The 20,210-nt window shown below is 40.5% G+C and overlaps 1 protein-coding gene across 1 annotated transcript; it reads right to left on the bottom strand.

The window, feature by feature from the left end:
- Positions 1-587: 587 nt before the first annotated feature.
- GPNMB (glycoprotein nmb) lies at positions 588-16,582 on the bottom strand. The gene is made up of 11 exons (XM_009676474.2): positions 16,371-16,582; positions 11,842-11,988; positions 10,956-11,099; positions 9,493-9,666; positions 8,230-8,388; positions 7,473-7,781; positions 6,138-6,233; positions 5,340-5,442; positions 4,299-4,504; positions 1,720-1,807; positions 588-874 (listed from the first exon to the last, which is right to left on the bottom strand). The coding sequence occupies exons 1-11, from the start codon at positions 16,438-16,440 to the stop codon at positions 721-723; spliced, it is 1,650 nt and encodes a 549-aa protein (XP_009674769.2). The 5' UTR covers positions 16,441-16,582; the 3' UTR covers positions 588-720.
- Between the last annotated feature and the right edge of the window lie 3,628 nt (positions 16,583-20,210).

Genomic DNA, 20,210 nt, shown 5'->3' with positions numbered 1-20,210 from the left:
TCCAACCCTGTTTTATGGCCCTGAGGCAAATTGGCAGGTGATGAGTTGCTTCCATGCTGTTACACTCCATCACCCTGCAAAGCTGAGCGGCTGCTGCCAAACTGCCTATTGGGAATAGCACCTCTAGTAGTTCCCAAATTGAAGCTGGGAATTGCTTTGTGTGTTGGCCTGGGGAAAGACTGCTAGGACCTTTCTGACAGTGTAATAGTATACGTGGTTGGGTGCCAATGCCTGGGAATATATCATGGTAGTGTTTCCTTCACAGACATAACCTGTGCCTACCCACCCCGTACCTTTCTTCCTAGCAAAGGCATGTATCCTGCCAGGGCAGTAAGCAGCTACACTGAACTGTATATTTAAGATTTAATATTTACAAGTTAAAAAAACAACAAAAACCCTAATCTTTTTTCCTCTGGATTACAGATCTGATTAATTTTACAAGTAATTCGCCTAGAAGTAAGAAAAGAGATAAGAACTGAGGTCTTACTTATTTAGTAGAGTGTATCCCAGATAACAAGCAAGAACAACAGGTGCTCAAACTACCTCATTCTTTTCTAAGGACTATTTCATACTTCTAATTGCACCAAGCCCCCAAAAGTTATCAACCAATCTATATGTGTTTTCACCTTACCCTCTTATTTTTAACATGAAAAAAAATCCAAAGTACAGTTCAGATATGAGTCCTGTACTTAATATAATAGTCAATCTTAGACTAAAGATTTAAACAATGCCTGGCTTGCTTTTCAGCAGAGGATCTTTCTCATTGCTCGTAGGGAAGAAAATGGCTTTGAAACTGCTGAAGTAAGCGCTCAGTCCCTCTTGGTTCTCTGCTTGTCCTGGACTTCTCTCAATAGGTTTGTACTGTTTGTATCTCCTGCAAGGAATGTGTATAGTTAGTTGCTGAAAGACACTTAAATGAAGGTCTACCCTTAGCATGTAACCAGTACATACGAGAATTAATCATGCATTCATAATATATGTTCTTTCTCCTTTTTCCCCCTTCAATCCCATACAACAGTAACTGCCATAGATTAGTCGTGACTAAGGCCTGGTTAAGGAGAAGGCTCTGTTGCTTAGAGGAGTACCCTTGCTCTGTGGAGGTGTTTTCTTTCTCACCGCTGACTGTGAAGGGTGAGCATGCTTCTAACTGAGGAGCCTCCGTGTACTCTTCAAGTCTGGTGAGAAACAACCAAGCTAATACTGCAATAACATATACTTCAGTTAACTACTTTCCTGCATGCCCGGTGCCCTTTCTGCAGTGAATTTATTTTTCAGTTATTTAATGACGAATTTTGATGATGAATACTTGGTCTGTCAGTCATTCTTAAACGCTGCTTGTACAAATTCTGAAGCTAAATTAAATTTTTGTTGCTTAGCTCTGACCGTACATGTAAATCACCTGGTGCAGTTTGAGTTTGATTACTGGCTGGATGCATTTCCAGGCTTTATAGTATTAGTATTTGTGCTTACGAACACAACATATAATCTGCTATGAAATTCTTTAATATTTGCATGTTTTTGACGGTTTTGTGGTTTAAGTAATGAGTAAACTCATTACTCACCCATTTTCTTGGGTGTTTGCCAGAATATTTGTGAACAGCAATACAAAAGAAACAAAAATACAGCTAAAGCAAATTCAGGTTGTTGGTTTTGTTAATTTAAATTAATATTTTTGTCAGTTCCCTCAACTATTATTAATCCTAGAAGCCAGCAACTTACTTGTAGAGGACAAAAGCCACAATGACGACAAACACTGCCAGCAAACCAAGGAAGATAAAGACACCTTCTGTTGCTCCTGAGGATGATCCTAGATTTCAAAAAGTAGATTTGATTATAAGATTACTCTCATTTTTACAGTGAGATGGATTTTTCCAAATAAAATGTCATTTTTGCCAGGTTGCTTTACAAACTGAGATGCACTTAGTACACCAAACATGCTAAGCACTGGAGGTGGCAGGATGTGGTGCTCTCACAGCCTAAGCAGTTTAATTTTCAGTGCCAGCAGATTGTGAGTTGGGCTTTGGCAGTTTTACATATGAGCTATGTTCCTGAAAACACACAGTTGTCCTTTCAGTATGAAGAGAACAGGGGGTCTTACTGACACCACACAAGGTGGAGCTAATTTGCTCCTTGCCTGATTGCTATGCTAGGGGACCGCTTATACTGACAGTATAAAATGCATGATCTCTTTATAAGGTGTAGTGTAAGAATTATCATCACTTTCCTGTCTTAGGGATGACAGCTGGGGGAAGGAAAGAAGGGATTAAAACAAAAGAAATTTCTGAAGCGTTATTGTTTGTTTCAGCCTCACATCCTAACCCAGGGTTAGGATGGACCCAGGGTTTGTTTGCCTTACTCTTTTAAAGAGCGAGGGGCTCTGCTTTTGTAACATTCTCATTATGGGAAATCAACTCTGGACTCTGCTTGTCACTGAACTCTGCCTTCTGGTTTGTCATTGATCATTTCACTCATGGCTACTCCTACTTCCATCATATCTGAGGGAAGAAGAGGCTGAATCAATACAAGTGTTTTCTTGATTTATGTTAAATATTGTAATTTTCCGGTCCACATCAATCTGTGGATTGATCCACAGATTGGATCCACAAGGCTGTACATCAATCCATTTACTGATGTTATTGACATTGAGATACATTCTTGGTCCTCATGTTAATAGTGTTTATACAATGAAGTAATCTAGAGAGGCGTGTTGATTTACCTTTCCAGTTTATTCATTTATAATTGCTATATATTAAAATCAAGATATCCATTTTTGGGTTTACCATTTACTTCGTACATGTGCCTCATGCATTTTTCAGTTTGTTGATACAATTTTTGTGAAGGCTTGACAACAGTCCTAGTTTACGCAGTATTTTTGTTGATACTCTAGGGATTTTACATTATTTTATGAATCATGTAGGTCCTTGAATTAGTCTGCAAAACACCACACACCTATGGGGCAGGTATAAATCATAGGAGTGCAGCCCCTACCACAGTTTAAACAGGTTAAGAGACAATATTTTGCATAGTGCCCACATAACCCAGGTACAGTCTGCCAAACGTCAAAGGCCAGATGTTTAGGTATACTCAGGCACCAAATGATGAGATTTTCGGATGTTCATAAATACTTGCTTTCCCTTGAAATAAGTGGAGAATAATGGTACGTGGGAGATGTTTACAAATGCTAGATGGGCTTCTGTGGAATTCATAGCAGCAACTTCTCTTAGATTCTAATTCTACTTTGATTATAGTGGAAGCCCCAAAGTACAGTTTAGCTTTGCTCCTGGTAGACACCTAGGCAGACCAGCCCTGTTGGGCTAAAATCAACTTCTGTGAATACATTTTCAAGAAATCCTACTATATGCTTATTTGCATTTTCAGGAGCCTAAACACACTTACTGGTTGGGTAGAGTGCCATAATCATCATAGACTGATTTAGGTGCAGTTAAGTTTACACCTAGATTAAATAAAATCAGCTGAAAATGCTGTAGCAAATGACTACAAAGGATCAGCCTCTTGGCTAAGGTTGATGAAAGAATGCAGTAGAGTCACCAGGATGTTGAGGTGGGAGGTCAGTGGGGCAATGGACTGGGAACAGAGAGACAGTATTATCGGTTACAGTTCTCACTGAGTCTGAGGTTAATACCTGGTTCTGTCAGAGACTGCTTGGATAATCATGAGCAAGACATGGTGAGATTCATCTAACCAAAGGTAAACTATCTATTCTGAAATGGTCACCTTGTGCACGCTTTGCAGTCAGTGAATGACACAGGCCTTTCCAGAACCTGATTCATCTTATGCTAATGTAGAAACAGAGACCTAGTCAAGATCAGTGGCTTATAAAGAGGGCCCAAGACAGCCGGCTCAGTTGTAGGCTACGATTCTGTCTCTTGTGAGCCCAATTCCTCTCTTAGTTTCTCAGCGTTGGAGTTCTCTGTGTGTGAAGTGGGCGGGCTGCCACTTCCCCCACCTACTTTTCTGCCTAACAGAGTTGTTCTGTGGAAAAATATATTACAGCTTAACAGCTGTTGGTATTCTTTGATACTGAAGGGTTTGTTATAATTACCATACTCATTGGATCATGCACAGAAACCAAACCAAGTTCTAACATCTGAAATTCCCAGAGGGAAAGGATCATCTGTTATCTTTGTGTGGACTCACACAACCTGGCAGTCTCGGGTGAGGCCTCTAGCACACTCAAACCCACATATACGTGCCTGTGATCTCACCCCCTCCCCAGGGAAATGACCACAAGGAGAAGCTATTCAGAGATCATCCACACCTGCTCTGTGCACACTCACCTCCATTTACAGATATAAGTGCACTTGCAAGGGCTTGACTTGTGTCATCTCCTAAGGTGATGTTTACACAGTATGTTCCAGGTTCATCAAAAGCTCTCCGTATGGTGAGTAGGCATTCGTTAGTGATGGTAATGGGGTCACATACCACGCTCTGAGCCACCTGGCATGTGGGGTCAGAAACTACTGTACAGACATCTGTAGGAAGACTGGGATGGGAAGAGAGAACACAGTATGTGTGGAGTCCTGTTAGCCCAATTTACAGACACTTTGCACTGATGCCTCAGTTTTATGCTGATGCCTGTTTGCTGGAAACAGTGATGTTATATTGATTTAAAAGAGCATTGTATTAATATTTTTCTGTATTTTATACATACCTAAATATCTTAGATGCACACAGATTTTATATAAAATGCATACATAAAATCTTCCATAAAATCATCTTGTTTCACATATCATTTAACACTTTATGGTGGTTACAGTTAGCTACCATAAATCAGTTTATAAAGTCTGCAGTAAAATTGGCATGCTAATTTTAGAAAGATTAACTGTTTTCCAGTTGCATTATCAAGATAATCAAGATTCTTGTACCTCTCAGTTATCTTAATTCAAATCCCCTTCTAGGAGGTAGGGATATTAATGCAAGGTTTCCCGCCTGAGGAATTGCTTGGACACACCGACTTTGAACATCAAAATATCATGGCCAGAAAGAAAGGATTTCCTTCCAATTTCAGTAGACTGCTTCCTGTTTTACAGTGAGTGCTGAAATCCTGTCTTTGCCAAGAAAATATAAAATTGCTACTACCCACTTATCTAGTTCTCTTATTTTTACCTAGGCATGACATTTGTTCTGAATCCTAAGAGCCTAGCAATAACCTCTGCTAACACAGTTTACAAGTGAGACTTACACTATCTTTAGTTTCAGTCAGGAAATAGAAATGCTGAAGTTCCCAGCTTTTGTTCATGCAACTGCATCTAAGTGCAACCAGCATTCCAGCACCTAACTATTTTTAAAGCGATTGACAGTTTCATTTACACACTTACCTCCCTTGGCAGGTAACAACAAAGTCAACCACTGAGTTTTCAGCTTGACTTTCTGTCATCTGGATGTTTGTCATCTGAATGATATTTACCTCAAGGATTCCCTCTGGAAGAGAAAACAGATGTCAAGGGCAGGACATATGATAAGCTCTGAAGTGCTTGCGTGCAGAACCTCAAGTGTTTGGCTGATGCTCAGCTCAGGTCTTGTTTTCCATAACCTTCTTTCTCCCTTAGCACTCCTTTGGAAGGGTTTGAAAACAGAAATGTTCCAGTGTTTTTCTTATGAGATTGTTCCCTTCTGTTTTGCTCCTTTTTTTCTTTCTTAAAAAAAACCCCTCACCTAGACTTGACTACAAAATCACCTCTGCCTCCTGCTAGCCAGGACTTCTGTGTGTACTAGGTCAACTCAACCTTATGCGACCTCTCAGATCAGTGTGTTTCAGATGTGCCAGTTTCTGAAGCTGACGGTATAGAAGAGAACGATATGGCTTACATTCCTGTCAGCTGTTTCCCAGTGCAAAGGACTGGAAACCTGTCTGTAGCACAGGGGCAGCCATTGGCAGGAGTCCGGAGCAAGGCCCACACTCACATATCTGGAACCAACACACCATAACCTCTGCTGCTGGATCCTGGGAGTGTGTGTGGTAGGTGTGCACCAACTTTTAAAAATTCAGCTAGGTCCAAGAGAGAAGGATCTTTTTGTAGGTCACAAAAGAGAGGCTAAATAAGTATTTTCGCAACCGTACATGTATTACATTATTAGCCCCATTACTCTGTTGAGGTGTTGACTCAGGTCCTTACCTACAATAGAAATACCAGTCCTGTAATATCCATATCTGTAAATATGGCAGCCTCCATCAGGATTGTCTCCCGTTGTCTTGACAGCAGTAGAAGAGTCTGAATTAGAAAGATGGTTCAATGGTTACTGCTGGGTTGGGTAGGGAAAAATAGATGCGCAGCTTAGAACAAGTTCTGCTTAGAGGTATTCTGAACATGGCCATGTCTTTCACCTAGATTCATTACATATGTCTTTAGTTATTTTGCTCTACAGCTATGCAGTATGGGATCAAGGTAGAAGCTTAAAGAAAACAAATGTGCCCTGTTGTTCTGTGGAACCCAAGAGTGGCTGGAATTTCAGATTCTTTGGCTTGGAGAGCCTCACTCCAAAAGCCACCTCACTCCGAAGGCCACCATGCTAGTCTCTAAGAAATAAAAGTGAGATTACAAGGTTTAGTATAATTAAAAAACTTCTTTAACATTCCCAGACCAATCATAGAATAAATCCAAATGCCAATAAAAGCTTTAAAATGCTCTCTGTAAAATTAGATATTTTTCTATTGCTCTACGTTAGTGTTAGTTGAAAAATGAAGAGGGAAAGTGATGAAACTGATATCTTTCCCTTTTCATTCTCATTTAACATTTTGTTAAAAGCACATATTAAAGTTCTGAAATTTGAAAACCGTGGCCACATTTACAATTTAATAGTAGTACCCAGGCTGAAGTTGCACATCTTTGGCAGACCTTAAAATTCTTTGAGATGATAAGCCAGTACTGAACATAACGAAAATTATTCTGAAATACGATAGTGCATAAATTTAAAGTGGAAAAGGCATTCTGGGTTAATGCTATGTGGAAATCCCGTATTTTGGAATAAGAGTGACTTTTTTTCTAGTTCAATCCAATCTCATTAAATTTTGGGTAGAGATTAGTGAAAATTAGGAAGGATCCGGCTCTAAGAGCGTTCATTCAGGCAGCTATTGTGAAATACCTCTCTCTCAGTTTAAATTTATATCTTACCTCTGGAAATGTCCCTGAACAGGCAAGGCTAACACTCTTTGATCTTTCATAGGAAAGGAGCTAAAAAGGAATGCCTCCCCCTGAGGATGCTGTTATGCTGTCATCATTGTGGTAGAATTTGGTTTAGTAAAAATGAGAATTAGGTTCTTAAATATATAGCTGATGCCTATGTGTTTATTGATTTTCTCTCTAAACTACATTTATAGAACATTTGCAGAGTTCTGCAGCTCTTACTTTGATGGCATACAACTTTTAAAGGTATGTACTTAAAATTCTAAATTCTGGGGTTTTTTAGCATTTCTGCTGACCCAGTATCACTGCTGATTGATGAACTCTTACCTGCTGAGGTGGGCAGTGGTGGAGTGGGTGTTACTGGTGTGCAAGGTACAGGTATAATAGCTTGGACAGTTAAATTCAGAGTGAAGTTTCCTTGCAGAGTGTAGGTGTGGGGTGTAATGGAGCTGCTTGATACAAATAAGCCACTTCCGTCTCCAAAGTCCCACTTGTAGGTGATGACAGAATTATTAAGATAGTAACTGGGATCATGGATCTTCACATCAAATGTGATTGGTGAGTCTTTGATAAAGATAGAGTCTGAAATGTTGCGGTCATTTTTCTGCGATATGTTCACAAATAATGGAATTTTGTCTGCAAGAAAAAAGGAGGAAAACAAAGCGAGAGTATCTGTCTGCAAACAGCTCCAAACTTCCTGAACAGCAACAGTCGGAATGTAAGACATTAATATCTGTAACATGGGTTTGTACTTTAATTCAGTGTACTGAATGAATGTCAATAGGAAACAGTAGTAACACAGAGGAGTATGGGAACTTATAAGGAATCACAAGCATCTGTTGGAAACCACATTTCCTCTAGTAAATCATTTTTCATCACAAAGTAGAAGTGTTACGACTGAGGTGGATACAGAGGTACGTTATGTTATTCAAGGCAATTTGCCAGAGATTTCACATCCGTATTAAAAACCTGTCTTGGGCCAATGCCTTCTTTTCTTCCCAGATAGTGCTCGTGTTGAATTCTTGTAACACCTACACATCAAATACCTCCAGTATTTTATTACAGTTTATTTCGGCACGCTCACCTGTTACAACATAAGTGCTACTTGCTCTTGCAATTGGAACATATGTTGAGTGCCCTCTCCTGTAAATGGATACCTCCATCACGTGTTTGCCAAGAGTGATATTTGCCGTGTTGATTGAAACAATTGTTGAAAAGCGTCCCTTTTTTTGATAGTACTGACCTGAAACAGAACATGAACATAAAATGTTTTACCCTTAAGGCTAGCTACGGGAAATTGTTTTAAGATGACCAATGTCTCTGTGAATCTTGGATTGGGTACATCATAATAAAAGTTTAGAGTCGTCTTTCAGTTTTCTAACAGGTCCTTTTGGAGCACTGAGTACTTGCCCAAGGTGATTACTCCCATTATTCTTGAGGGTTTTTTTTCAAAGGTGTCAGAAAGATGTCCTAAATTTCGTTGATCTAAGAAAAGGCGTTTGCAAGGCGTCTACATCTTTCCAAAGCAATTACAGTATATTAAGTTATCAAGATTATGTAGTGAACAGCATTACCTCTTAGGCATTTTAAATTAACTTGCATCTGTATGCCTTCAGTATACCAAAAAAGTATAATACTTCTTGCTTCATACACCAGAGCCCTTTATATGCATTTACTTACTTATCTTTGTAACAGCTGATTGAGGTAGGTAAATAGTATCAGCTTTATTTAAAATTGAGGGCATTATTACTATTACTGATGCTTACACTGATGCTGTCAAGCTAAATTAGGATATTCAGATTTAGTATGTAGCCAGTGTCAGAAACAGCCCAACCATTACATGCTCAGGAGCTGGAAACACTAAAAACTAGCATCTGTGACTAGAAGAGGACCACGCAGTCAATGGCAGTTTTCACCTTCTTCCCAGAGGCAAAAAGTGCTGTACTGTTAAACTAGTCTGCAGATTTACAGCTCTGTGGTCTCTCTTTCAAGAATCAGAAGTGGCAGCAGCAGCTGGTTAACAAATCGTCTGGCCGACCTGCTCAGACCCTCTGTTTTCCTAGAAAACTATCATCTTGACCACTACTGAAATTAATTTTCTACGGTTGTAGTTCTCTGAATGCATAACATTAAAGAAAATCTCCTGGTAATACATGATTATCAAATCTTGCAGAAGATTACTGCTCTCTCTGAAAAGCTCTGAAGGAATTCAGGAGTCTCACTCAAGAACTGTGGAATACCTTTTAAGAACTTGTAATGAAAGATATTAGAAACATGAGTTAATATACAAAGTGAACGTAAGCTTTACAAGCATCAACCCCACCAAGGTATGTTTTGCAGTACTAACCGAATGTATGAAATAGATAGACAAAGTTTCTCCTCTTCCAGTCAGGATGATGAGGGAAAGGTCTCCCGTCTGGGAATACATTATGGCTGTGGTTGCTTGAGCAGTTTTCCCAGCCACAGTTGTTGATCCATTTAGTCCAGTTGTAGACATACGGATCCTGCAAAGCTGGAGTATCTAAGAGCAGAAATAGGACATGCTCCTGGTCAGTTGTGAAATGTATGGTAAACTAAGAAACAGAATGCAGACACCGTAGGTCACAGCAGAATTATTGCCCTTAAGCAATGGGGTAAGTGGGGTATTCTAGACTGACATTTGGTTCATTTGGTCTTCTGAGATTGTTTTGTTTGCTTTTTTAAGATACAGTTTAAAGGTGCTTGCCCAAAACCTACTGTCAACTAGAGAGGACGCTACTATTTCACTGGAGCCAGTGGAGCCACCCTGACATTCCACAAGGAAAATTTAAATATTTAACTAGAAAAAGCAGCTGTGGAAGCACTGGCAGGGAGTGATTTATTTTGTTTTGTCAAAAAAATTTTCTATGGCACCTTTAAATAAGTTACACATGAACCACAGTAGCATTCTGAATAGTAAAAAGACAGTTCCTTCCCCAAAGGGTAAAATGAACGTTAAGTAGAGAATGGGTGTCAGCAGTTAATGAGACATTAGACAGTGGGAAAAAATAGAACTTAAGCTGAAAAAAATCTTTGTTGATGTCCCTTGAGATGGAAATTACTTTGGTCAGCAGAAACATTTGTTGAACATTTATGAATTCAGAGGAAGAAAGGTACAATAGCCTGTTTCACTCAAGATCCAGTAACTTCAAACATCAGAATTGTGATGTTTTTTGCTCCTTGAAGCATGTAAAGATGATCAAAAAAGGTGATGCTCTGGTGAAAAGACTGGTTGTTTTCATAAGATTTATTCTCCTCATTACTTTTTATTCTTGAAATATGGGAATGTGAAATTTACTCTTTCTTGAGAGTTTTCAGGACACAGAAGACTCTTACTGTTTCTACAACATGTAATTGAAAAAAATCTCAATTGCATAAATTGTCAGTTTTATAAATTTGGAAGAAAACAGTGTGACTAAGTGATCAGTTGAACCTGTGTTCATCCAGGGATTGGGCAACCTTGTGAGTGAGCTGAAAAGCAATAACAGTATTTTTAGGAAGCAGAATTAAAGTCAGTATTTTGGAAAGCTAATTTTATAGTGAAGACAAATCTCCTTAAAGTGCCTGGCCATTATATGTAGCAGGGGCAGAAGTGTAAAAATAATACAACGATATTCTGAAGAATAGTGGTATGACACAGGCGAGACACTAGTACTAGCGCAGTTATCAGTTAAAAGCAACATAAATTTTGGTTACAGGTTGTGCTTCTGAAGATTTGAAAGATTTATGACACTTTCACACCAGAACAACAGTGAGATTCACGGACAGTACATGATGATTACCATTACCTACCCTGGGTACAGTTTCTCTCATATATTATGTTGCCATCGTTATCTTCTTTCTGGCACTTGGGAAACTGGAGAGTCACAACAAAGGTCACATTGGATCCTACCAGTGCTGGGCTATCAGTGACCATCTTGGCTGTCACCTTTCCTCCTGTAGAAAATAAAATTGAGACTTCACTGCAGTAAAGGACGCTTCATCGCAGCAGTTACCTTCAGCTGTGCACTATTTGCATTTGAAATCCTTTACTGATGCTTCCATTATTTCCAATGGGATTTGTCCTGCCAAGTCACTTTCGCGATTAGGAAAATCCCAGTTTACAACAATCAGTAAGAGGGATTCATCATTTCTGCCACAATCACTCACTGACCTGCCATTAATTTCCTTCTTACAACTGAGAATCAGATTTTTACCTATGGGGTCAATATATTCCAAAGGAGAGTATTTTTATTTCTCCCCAGGGGTACAGCCTTTAGACCTCAGCTCAGACAAGGAGGTGGTAAGCTGAGTCTTCACTGATGTTGTTCAACCGTTCTACCTTACTGGGGTAGAAGTTGAAGCTACCTCTCCCCTGGTGCATATTAAAAAAAAAAAAATCCTAGAGCGCTGCCTTTCAATACCTCTTAATATATGTTAATTTCTGACACTATGAATGACGGTAAAACATATACTGTAACAACTTACTAGTCTGCTTCCTCAGACAATGTGCTAAGAGTAGTATCCATGCCAATAGTCTCTAATTTATTATTACTTGCACTAGCTCTGGATATGTCATGGATGAAATAGCACTATAGCACCTGCACTCTTTGATGAGGTGGATTTTCTGGCCAATTTTTTCAATTTTTTGAAAAAATTCCCCCCTACGTTTTTTTTTGAATTGGGTATATGCAACTACCTTTCCAGCAGTCCTTCCATCTGGGATCTCCCTCTTCCCAGAAAGGATAAAGTTTTTCATTCCATTCATTTTGATCACTAGACCAGCCATGTAGCTTCTCATAGGACGTGACAGAAGTTGTTTCTTGGCTCAGCACATCTTGAAACCCTAGACAGAGAGAAATGAAGGTATAATGTCATAATATATTCCGTGTTACTCTGTCAAGACATTATTGTGCTGAACAGCCCACTTGTGATTGTGTTCTTGCACTAATTAGAAAACTCTTCACCAGTGGAAAGCTGTGGCTATATGGCTTCACAGCAGTAAACGCTTAAATCACCTACAACTAACACAAAGAAAATTCTGTCACTGATTTGTAGTTGCACTATTCCAGGCTTTCCAGAGAAAGAATTAAAAGTTTTACAACGTTTTTACCGTATCAGACCAAGTGTTCCTAGGGAATGGACACAGTCATGCAATAATCAGGCTTGTTGTAAAGAGGCTGCTTGATTGCTGACTCTTTCATGCCTGACTGGTAATCTATGACTAAAAGGGGAATAGGCTAAATTCACTCTGTGTCTAAGTTGTACTTTAGTGGAAGTTATGCTAGGAATGAATTTTGACCCACTCAGGCTTCTTTTGTGAATTGGCTGGTGGTTTGAATGGGAGTGGTTGAACCAACCTGAACAGAAGCTGGTATTTCCAGAAAAGGAAATGTAGAGCAGAATAGTAAATTTAATGTGTTTATGATATAACGACAAAAAGATGCTAACGTCATGCCTATTACTTTAAAATGGCTCAGGTTAAATAATTTTAATAACTTCTTTCTTCTCATTTTAGCACATGTGATTGATGGACTCAAACTTTTCCCAGGCCTTTTAGAATTCATCTTTCTGTCACAAAGTAGAGCGCTATGAGAAGCAAAATAAATAACCAAGTAACCTGTAGGAACATGTCAAACACTGTAGGATGCCAGAAAAATATGTTTGTAAGCAGGCTTATGGGCAGAATTCCATTAAGCCTTGAGGCTTTAAACAGCTCTGTCATGTTATTCAGGTGACTGCTGGGTGTGCCATTCTGTCATAACATCAAGGGAGTTAGGATGTCTTCTGCTTTTCATGTCTTTATTTTAAAGTTACCTGATGTTGGACACTTCTGTGATTTACATACAAATGCAACAAAAAGCTAGATGATTTCAAGGAGAATGCAGAGCTCTGTAAGAAGGGCAGGAATGTCCCTGTGTGGTATTGCATAACCAACTATGTTGAGATTTCTCCAGGTTTTGGAAAAGGTACAGAGCAAATGTAGCCGGTCCAAGCTGCCGGAAAGGACATCCCTTCAGACAGGCCAATGCCCATCTTTCACAGTCAGTCCAAACTGGTGCTGTAAGCTCTCTCCCAAGCCTCTTGGGGCTTGAAGGCAGAAAGGTCTGAGGAAAAGAACAGATTTTGCACTCAGAGACATACACTCCCATGTTCTTTGCCCTACAGGAACTCCACACAATCTCACTTAAATCAAGCCTTTCCTGGAGATGTACTACATTGATATGAGCAAAGCACAACATTACAACAGACACTGCGACACACACGTTGCTCAATGGCCTGTGTCACATATTCTATCATTTTCAGTCTTGGTCAGAAGTAGAGTTCGGTAATATTATCCTTCGGAAATGTTTCACAGAAAAAAAAAAAAGAGATTATAAAAATATTTCACAAAGGCTTATCAAGTTCAATTACATTTTATGACAAGAAATTAACGTGCAATCTTTTTGAAATTAAATGTTTGGGATTTTTCCTAATTATCCCGTTCTCCTTGATTTAACTTAAAAATCATTTAATGAATAAAAATGTTTTGATTTTGTCAGATCAAAACAATGGGTTCAGTCTTTTTTTTCCCCCCAAATGTTCAGTTCATCAAAAAGAGCAGGAAAACTTTTAATTTTTTAAAAGCTTTTAATTTTTAATTTTGAGTAACAATCTTTGAATTCAAAAGTCATTTTCTTGTCCAGCTTTGGTAATAACTGCGCTCACTGCTTCTAAAACACAAGTTCCTGAGGCATTTGTCTGCCTCCCTGATGTGCTTTGTGTATTTCAATCAAATATAAAACATTTCACAAGCTTCAGCACAACAAGACAAAGACATTTCTTTCAGTCGAGCAAATATTTCAGCTCTAGCTTCTGTAACACAGGCAACTGAAGATTTTCAGTTGCTGAATTTAAAGGAATAAAGAGCTTTAATATGTTTCTTCTTTAATAATGGAAAGCATTCAAGAACAGGTGTTGGTCATAACCAAAATTAGGGCAATTTGGTTCAAAACAGAGTAATAATAGAATCTGAGGAAATGATTACTGTAATAGTTTTGGTGACGTGATCACAGGAGAAAAGACGTTATACTTGGACTGACTTTCTTCTTTCTCATTCTGGTTTTGTTTTTGGTGACAAATGAACAGAAAAGGAGTTCAGCATGTCAACGTTCCTAGCCACACATGGCTAGTGTGTTAACCATGAGAGAGAGAAAGAAAGAGCGTTAGAACAATAGTAATAAAAAGAAGACATAATGAAGAGAAAGATAAAAGAGAATCTCTGTCGAAACGTTGGTACAGAAAGTTATAGAACACATCAACAAAATGAAAACAGTTGTCTAGATCAGGTGGCTCTAATAGTACAGAAGTTATTCAAGCATGAAGTAAATAAGCTATTAACCATGGCATGTAACCTCTTGCTTAAAACTACTTCAGTGACTGAGAAACAAAAGGTGGCAAATGTGATGGCAATTTTAAAAAAAAGGGTTGTAGGAAAGATTTAGAGGACTACACAAAGTCTGATGCCCAGACTAGACAAGCCGGTAGAAACAACATTGGAGAACAGAATTAGCAGAGACTGTGGATTAATGTGATATGCTGTAAAATGCTGCAACTCATAACAAATCTTTCAGAGTTTCTCTGAGGGAGTCAGAGAGCATGTGAACAAGGCTGATCTGTTTGATATAGTCTACTTGAATTAGCAAGGTCCCCTGCTAAAGGCACATCAAGGAACTAAGTTACTAGGGGCTAAGAATGAAGGATGTCACATGAATAAATAATTGGTTAAGATATATCAACCAAAAGTTATGAAAATGGCCAGTTTGCTCAATTGTTGAAATAGTTTTAAAAGGTCATAAATAATCTGGAAAATGGGTAAATAATGATTTAGTCTGCTGAAGACAGCAACTTAGAGTAGTAGAGGGGAGGACTGACTGAACTGCAGGAAGACTATATGAGATTCAATGACTGGGCAATAAAACAGTATGAAGTTCAGCATAGTTAAATGTAACTTCAACTTTACTTACAAAATGAGGGGCTCTAAACCAGCTAGTGCCCCTAAGAAGTGAGATCTTGGAGCTTTACGGTTTTCAATACAGGGCTCAGTAGTAGTTGAAAAGCTAGGGAAAGGTTAGAAATAGAGAACAAAGACAAAAGTGTCATTATATCATTGTATAATTTCATGTGTGTTCGTGTCTTGAATACTGTATACTGCTCTGGTTTCTACAACTCAGGAAGAATATAACGACTGAAAAAATACAGAGAAAGGTGTTAAGGATGCTACAAAGGGATAGAATTGTTTCTGTACAAGGAGCAGCTAAATAAACTGGGTCTTGAGCCTACAGAAGAGGTAACAGAGAAGAATATAAAAACAGAATCATGAACAGCATGGAGGAAGAAGCAGTTATTCACTGTTTCTCAAAGTACAAAAGCTAAGGAGAATCAAATGAAACCCACAGGTTACGGTTTCTAAGCACATAAAGAATGATATTTCTTCATGTAAAGCACAGTTAATATCCTGGGTAAATACTAGTACGAGCTTGTCCAGTTATACATCCATTACTATTCCTCACTGGAGACAGGTAAAAGGCTAGACGGATACTCAGCCTGACCTCAGCTTTTAAGGTCTTCAACTCCTTCTTGGAGATCCTGGAACTTGAGGCCAAATTCCCATTTCTGTGTTCCTAGCTTTGAGGTCAGTCAGCCAACCTAAGATTGAGTCAAGCTGGGAGTCCTGGAAGAGGAGGACCAGCTCTGCACCTGCCCACCACCGCTTGAGGATCCAGTTCCTTGACTGGGCTCCTTGAGGTTTGGGATCCAAAGGCATGGGTGTCTCAGCTGAGAGTGCTGCCTCTTACCTGGCCTCTTCTAGCCACAGCTGAGCCGAGCAAACTATGAGAAGTGCATTCTACCTCTGCCTTTTTTGCTGTGCTTGAGCTGGGGAAAACTTGCTGGAAATTTGAGGAAATGAGCCGAAGCTTAGCTCCAGTCAACTCCCCGTGCGTCTGTGGAGCACAGGAAACAGATAACCGAACAGCTGCCTGCACTTTTCTCCAGCTCAAGTGACATTTCTACCTAGACCCAGGTAACCCTGAGATGGAGCAGCAGCCAGCTAGCTGCTGCCTACCAGTTCCTAAGCGTAGCTGCAGCAACTGCTGCACTTTGCAGTAGCAACATAGTTTTTACAGCACTATCTCAGGATGTTGAACCTGTAGATGTAGAGGAAGAGGAAAGGGGTGAAGCACTCACGTATGGCAGCAGTATACAGAACCGCTTCAGCCAGGAGCAGGAATCCGAGGTGGCAGCAAACTCCGCTCATGGTGTGAGAGACCGTGCGTCAGCTCAGCCTGCGCAGAGGAGCAGAGAATACCCAGTTCTTCCACACAGTAACTCCTTCAGTCTCTGCTGAGAAGTGAGAATAAAGTTTCTCTGCTGCTCTGCTCTCCAGTTAAATGAAGGGCCCCAGGACTCATCATGTGATGGAATTAAGCAGAGATGCATGATTTTGTCTTCAGCTTCTTTCAGCTCATGTGCTTATGACTCACTCCCCTTGCTTTCAGCATTCCCTGGGATTTCTGAGAGACCTGTTTAGAGCCACACCATTTACCTTGAAGCATTTTTGTACTAGTTTTGCACTGTGATCAATTTTTACTCTCATTTATTTTTAAATTAGAGCCATTTCTTTCTGCAAATCCAAATTAACTCTCACCTCACACTGATTTGCCACTGTTACTGCAACAGCTCATTGCATTTGATGATTGACCCGTCACTACTTTGTTAACCTCTTCATTAATGACCTAGATGGGAAAGAGTGCTACCTCAGCAAGTTTGCAGATGATACAAAACCGGGAGGAGTGGCTGATACACCAGAGGGTCGCACTGCTATTCAGAGGGACCTTGACAGGCTAGAGAACTGGGCAGAGAGGAACCTCATGGAGTTTAACAAAGGGCAATGCAAAGTCCTCCCCCTGGGGAGGAAAAGACCCATGCGATAGTACATGCTGGGAGTGGGGGGCGCTGGCTGGAGAGCAGCTTTGCAGAGAAGGACCAGGGTCCTGGTGGACAACAAGTTGACCACGAGCCAGCAGTGTGCCCCTGCAGCAAAGAAGGCCAATGGTATCCTGGGCTGCATTAGGCGTCTCCAGCAGGTTGAGGGAGGTGATGCTTCCCCTCTACTCAGCTCTGGCGAGGCCTCACCTGGAGTGCTGTGCACAAGTCTGGGCTCTCCAGTACAAGAGAGATATGGAGCTACTGGAGCGAGTCCAGCAAAGGGCCACATGGAAGATTATGGGCCTGGAGCACCTGTCATGTGAGGAGAGACTGAGAGCTGGGAGTGTTTAGTTTGGAGAGGAGAAGGCTTGGGGGGAATCTTAATCAATGTTTATAAATACCTCACGGGAGGGTGTAAAGAAGATGGAGCTAGACTCTTTTCAGTGGTGCCCATTGACAGGACAACAGGGAATGGGCACAAATTGAAACACGGGAAATTCTGTTTGAACATAAGAAAACACTGTTTTACTGTGAGGATGGTTGAACACTAGAATATGTTGCCCAAAGAGGTTGTGGAGATATCCAAAACCTGAGTGGACAATGTCCTGGGCAACCTGCTGTAGGTGACTCTGCTTTGAGCGGGGAGGTTGGACTAGAAGATCTCTAGAGGCCCCTTCCAACTTCAACTATTCTGTCATTCTGTGATACTTAAACACGTGTCTGTCCCCACATGCTGGGCAACAGCTATAAATTAAATGGAGACCGGCTGATTCCAGCAAATCCTTGCACTTGACTCCCGATCAGAGTTGATTCTTAAGGAAAACGTTCTTTAAAAGTTTGTGTAGTGTGGCTCCTGTGTCTATCATCCTACCGCAATTGTGTGATATGACATCCCAATGCAAAGTCTCATTGCAGCATGGCATGACAGTGGGGTGATAGCACATCAGCCTGCAAGATATTTGCAAATGTCCTTTGTGGCAGTGCTGCTCTGAGTATGATTTCAATGCGTGACACATAGAGGCTTTAAGTGAGATTGGAGGCTGTTGTGGGCCCACTTTAAGGTGAAGTTAGATGCTGCCCACAGTTAGAGGTGTAATCACAGGCCATATGCAGTGATGTCCAGTCCATATCTACCTCATAAGTTGCCATGATTGACACACAGGCAAATGCTTCATTGTAGTCCACGGTGTATAGAGATTATGGAAAACCACATCAAGATAATGGAAAACGGAAGCCAGGCAAACACTGCACTTGGCAGTTTAAATTCAGATTCAACATGCTTCACCAACCCAGATAGCTTCCATTGGTGGTCTTCTGTAGGCAGTGCACTAGCCAAATCTCTTTGCAGCCCTGGCAGCCTCATGAAGTTTCTTGCTTTTGTCTGCAGCAAAGCACAAGCTTTGGTGAGGCATGGCATAGATGCAAATACGAAAGTTCTTGAGAAAAACCTATTGTAACAAATAAGGTTGATGGAGCTGCTGACAACATCAGATAACATAGGCAAGTATAGATCAGGATTGAGAGAGGTCTCTGAGCTGAACATCAGGAGTCCAGCTAAAAGTGATGAGGGGGTGACCTGAACAAACAATGACCAGAAAGACAAACTTGGCAGAAAGCATAGTGAATGCTTCTGAGGCAGGACATGTGATACAGTGGTGATTACCAAAGTAGAACTGTGAGGTGAAAAATGGCCCGGACCTTTGAACGTGCTGGCATCTGGGTCTTCAAGACAGCATTTGAAGAGACCGAGGTCAGTGATCCCAAAGTATAGCATTGGCAGAAATGAGACACTGTATAGGCAGAGACCAGCAAGCTGGGCAACACTAAACCATTTTTATTTTGGGCAGGGCAGGTGGAAGTCTGTAAACCCAAGGCACTGTCAACAAAATTAAGAGAGTGCCCAATGGAAAAATATTTTGCAACTATGGCTATTTATTACTTATATTATTTGGTTTGTTCTTAGTTTCTTTCATTTTATAGCAATTCCTATTAACTGTTCTTTACCCTACCTTAAGCATCCCAGCCAGCATTTCTGTCAGGAGCATAGGCTCTGATGTCCAGTCCTCTTTTAGAGCTGTAGGTAGATGCAAGGCCAACTCCATTTGTCTTCATGATCACTGCCCTCCAGTCTCCTCTAAATCACCATGTTCTAGAGGTCTTTCAGAAATGGTGAGTCATGGCCTGTATGTGTGAAGACAGACGTGGGGGATAGGAGAGCTCAGGGAGCGGAAGTGCCCTCCTTTCCCTCCGTCTCCCCAGCAGCACAATTAGCCCAGAGCACGTGAAAAGTGAAGTGCGTCTTGCATATGTAGACTCTATGCTTCAGCAACCTTCTGTCTGCAGCCAGCCCTCGCGCCTTCCCTTCTACTACCAGCCAGGGAAAAGGGTGCAGGCAATAGCCTTAGGGATACCAGGCTTATTTAAACTAAGCCCTCATTATGTGGCAGAAAGGAGAGAGAGCGTAAATCAAAGTCAACGCCAAAGCTGTGACTGACTGTGCAAAAAAAAAAAAAAAAAAAAATCATATGACTGCAGCGTCCTCATGTGATTGTTGCTTTTTTGTTGTTATTAAATCAGCTATGTTCCCAGTTGAAATGTCAGGTTTAGAAGCCGTTCACAAGTATTTTTTAAACCGTGTGGGATGCTAATTTTCACTGCACTCCTTTGTTTCCAGGTTGTTGATCCTAGAAGTGAGAAGTGACCTTCAAACACGGTGTTTCAGCACTGAGGGCCTGATCCAAAGTTTTCTGGGGAGCACGGGAGTTTGAACGCTCTTTACCAGTGGGGTTTCGGGAACCTCCAGAGAAAAACTGCTGACAACAAATGTCTGGTAATTAAAAACAAAACATTATCAGCTTAAAAACAATGAAGTCGGTTACGACAGAGTTTTTTGCCATGTTACTTGATACATGAAAACGTTACATAAATATTGAGTGACACTCTGAATAAAGGCCAGCTGGTGGAAATTATTAAAGTGTTGTAAATAGACTTCAAGGGCACTGAGGATCGGGCCTGTGGTTAGAGGAATCCAAAACCACCAGGGCTGGGCTAATCACTAAAAGGTGGCTGTGCGGTAAAGATCCGGTCATTCGCATTCTT

Source organism: Struthio camelus, chromosome 2 (assembly GCF_040807025.1).
Source record: "Struthio camelus isolate bStrCam1 chromosome 2, bStrCam1.hap1, whole genome shotgun sequence".
Lineage (NCBI taxonomy): Eukaryota > Metazoa > Chordata > Aves > Struthioniformes > Struthionidae > Struthio > Struthio camelus.
Note: the sequence above shows the minus strand (reverse complement) of the source record. Positions and strands in the feature narration are given on the sequence as shown.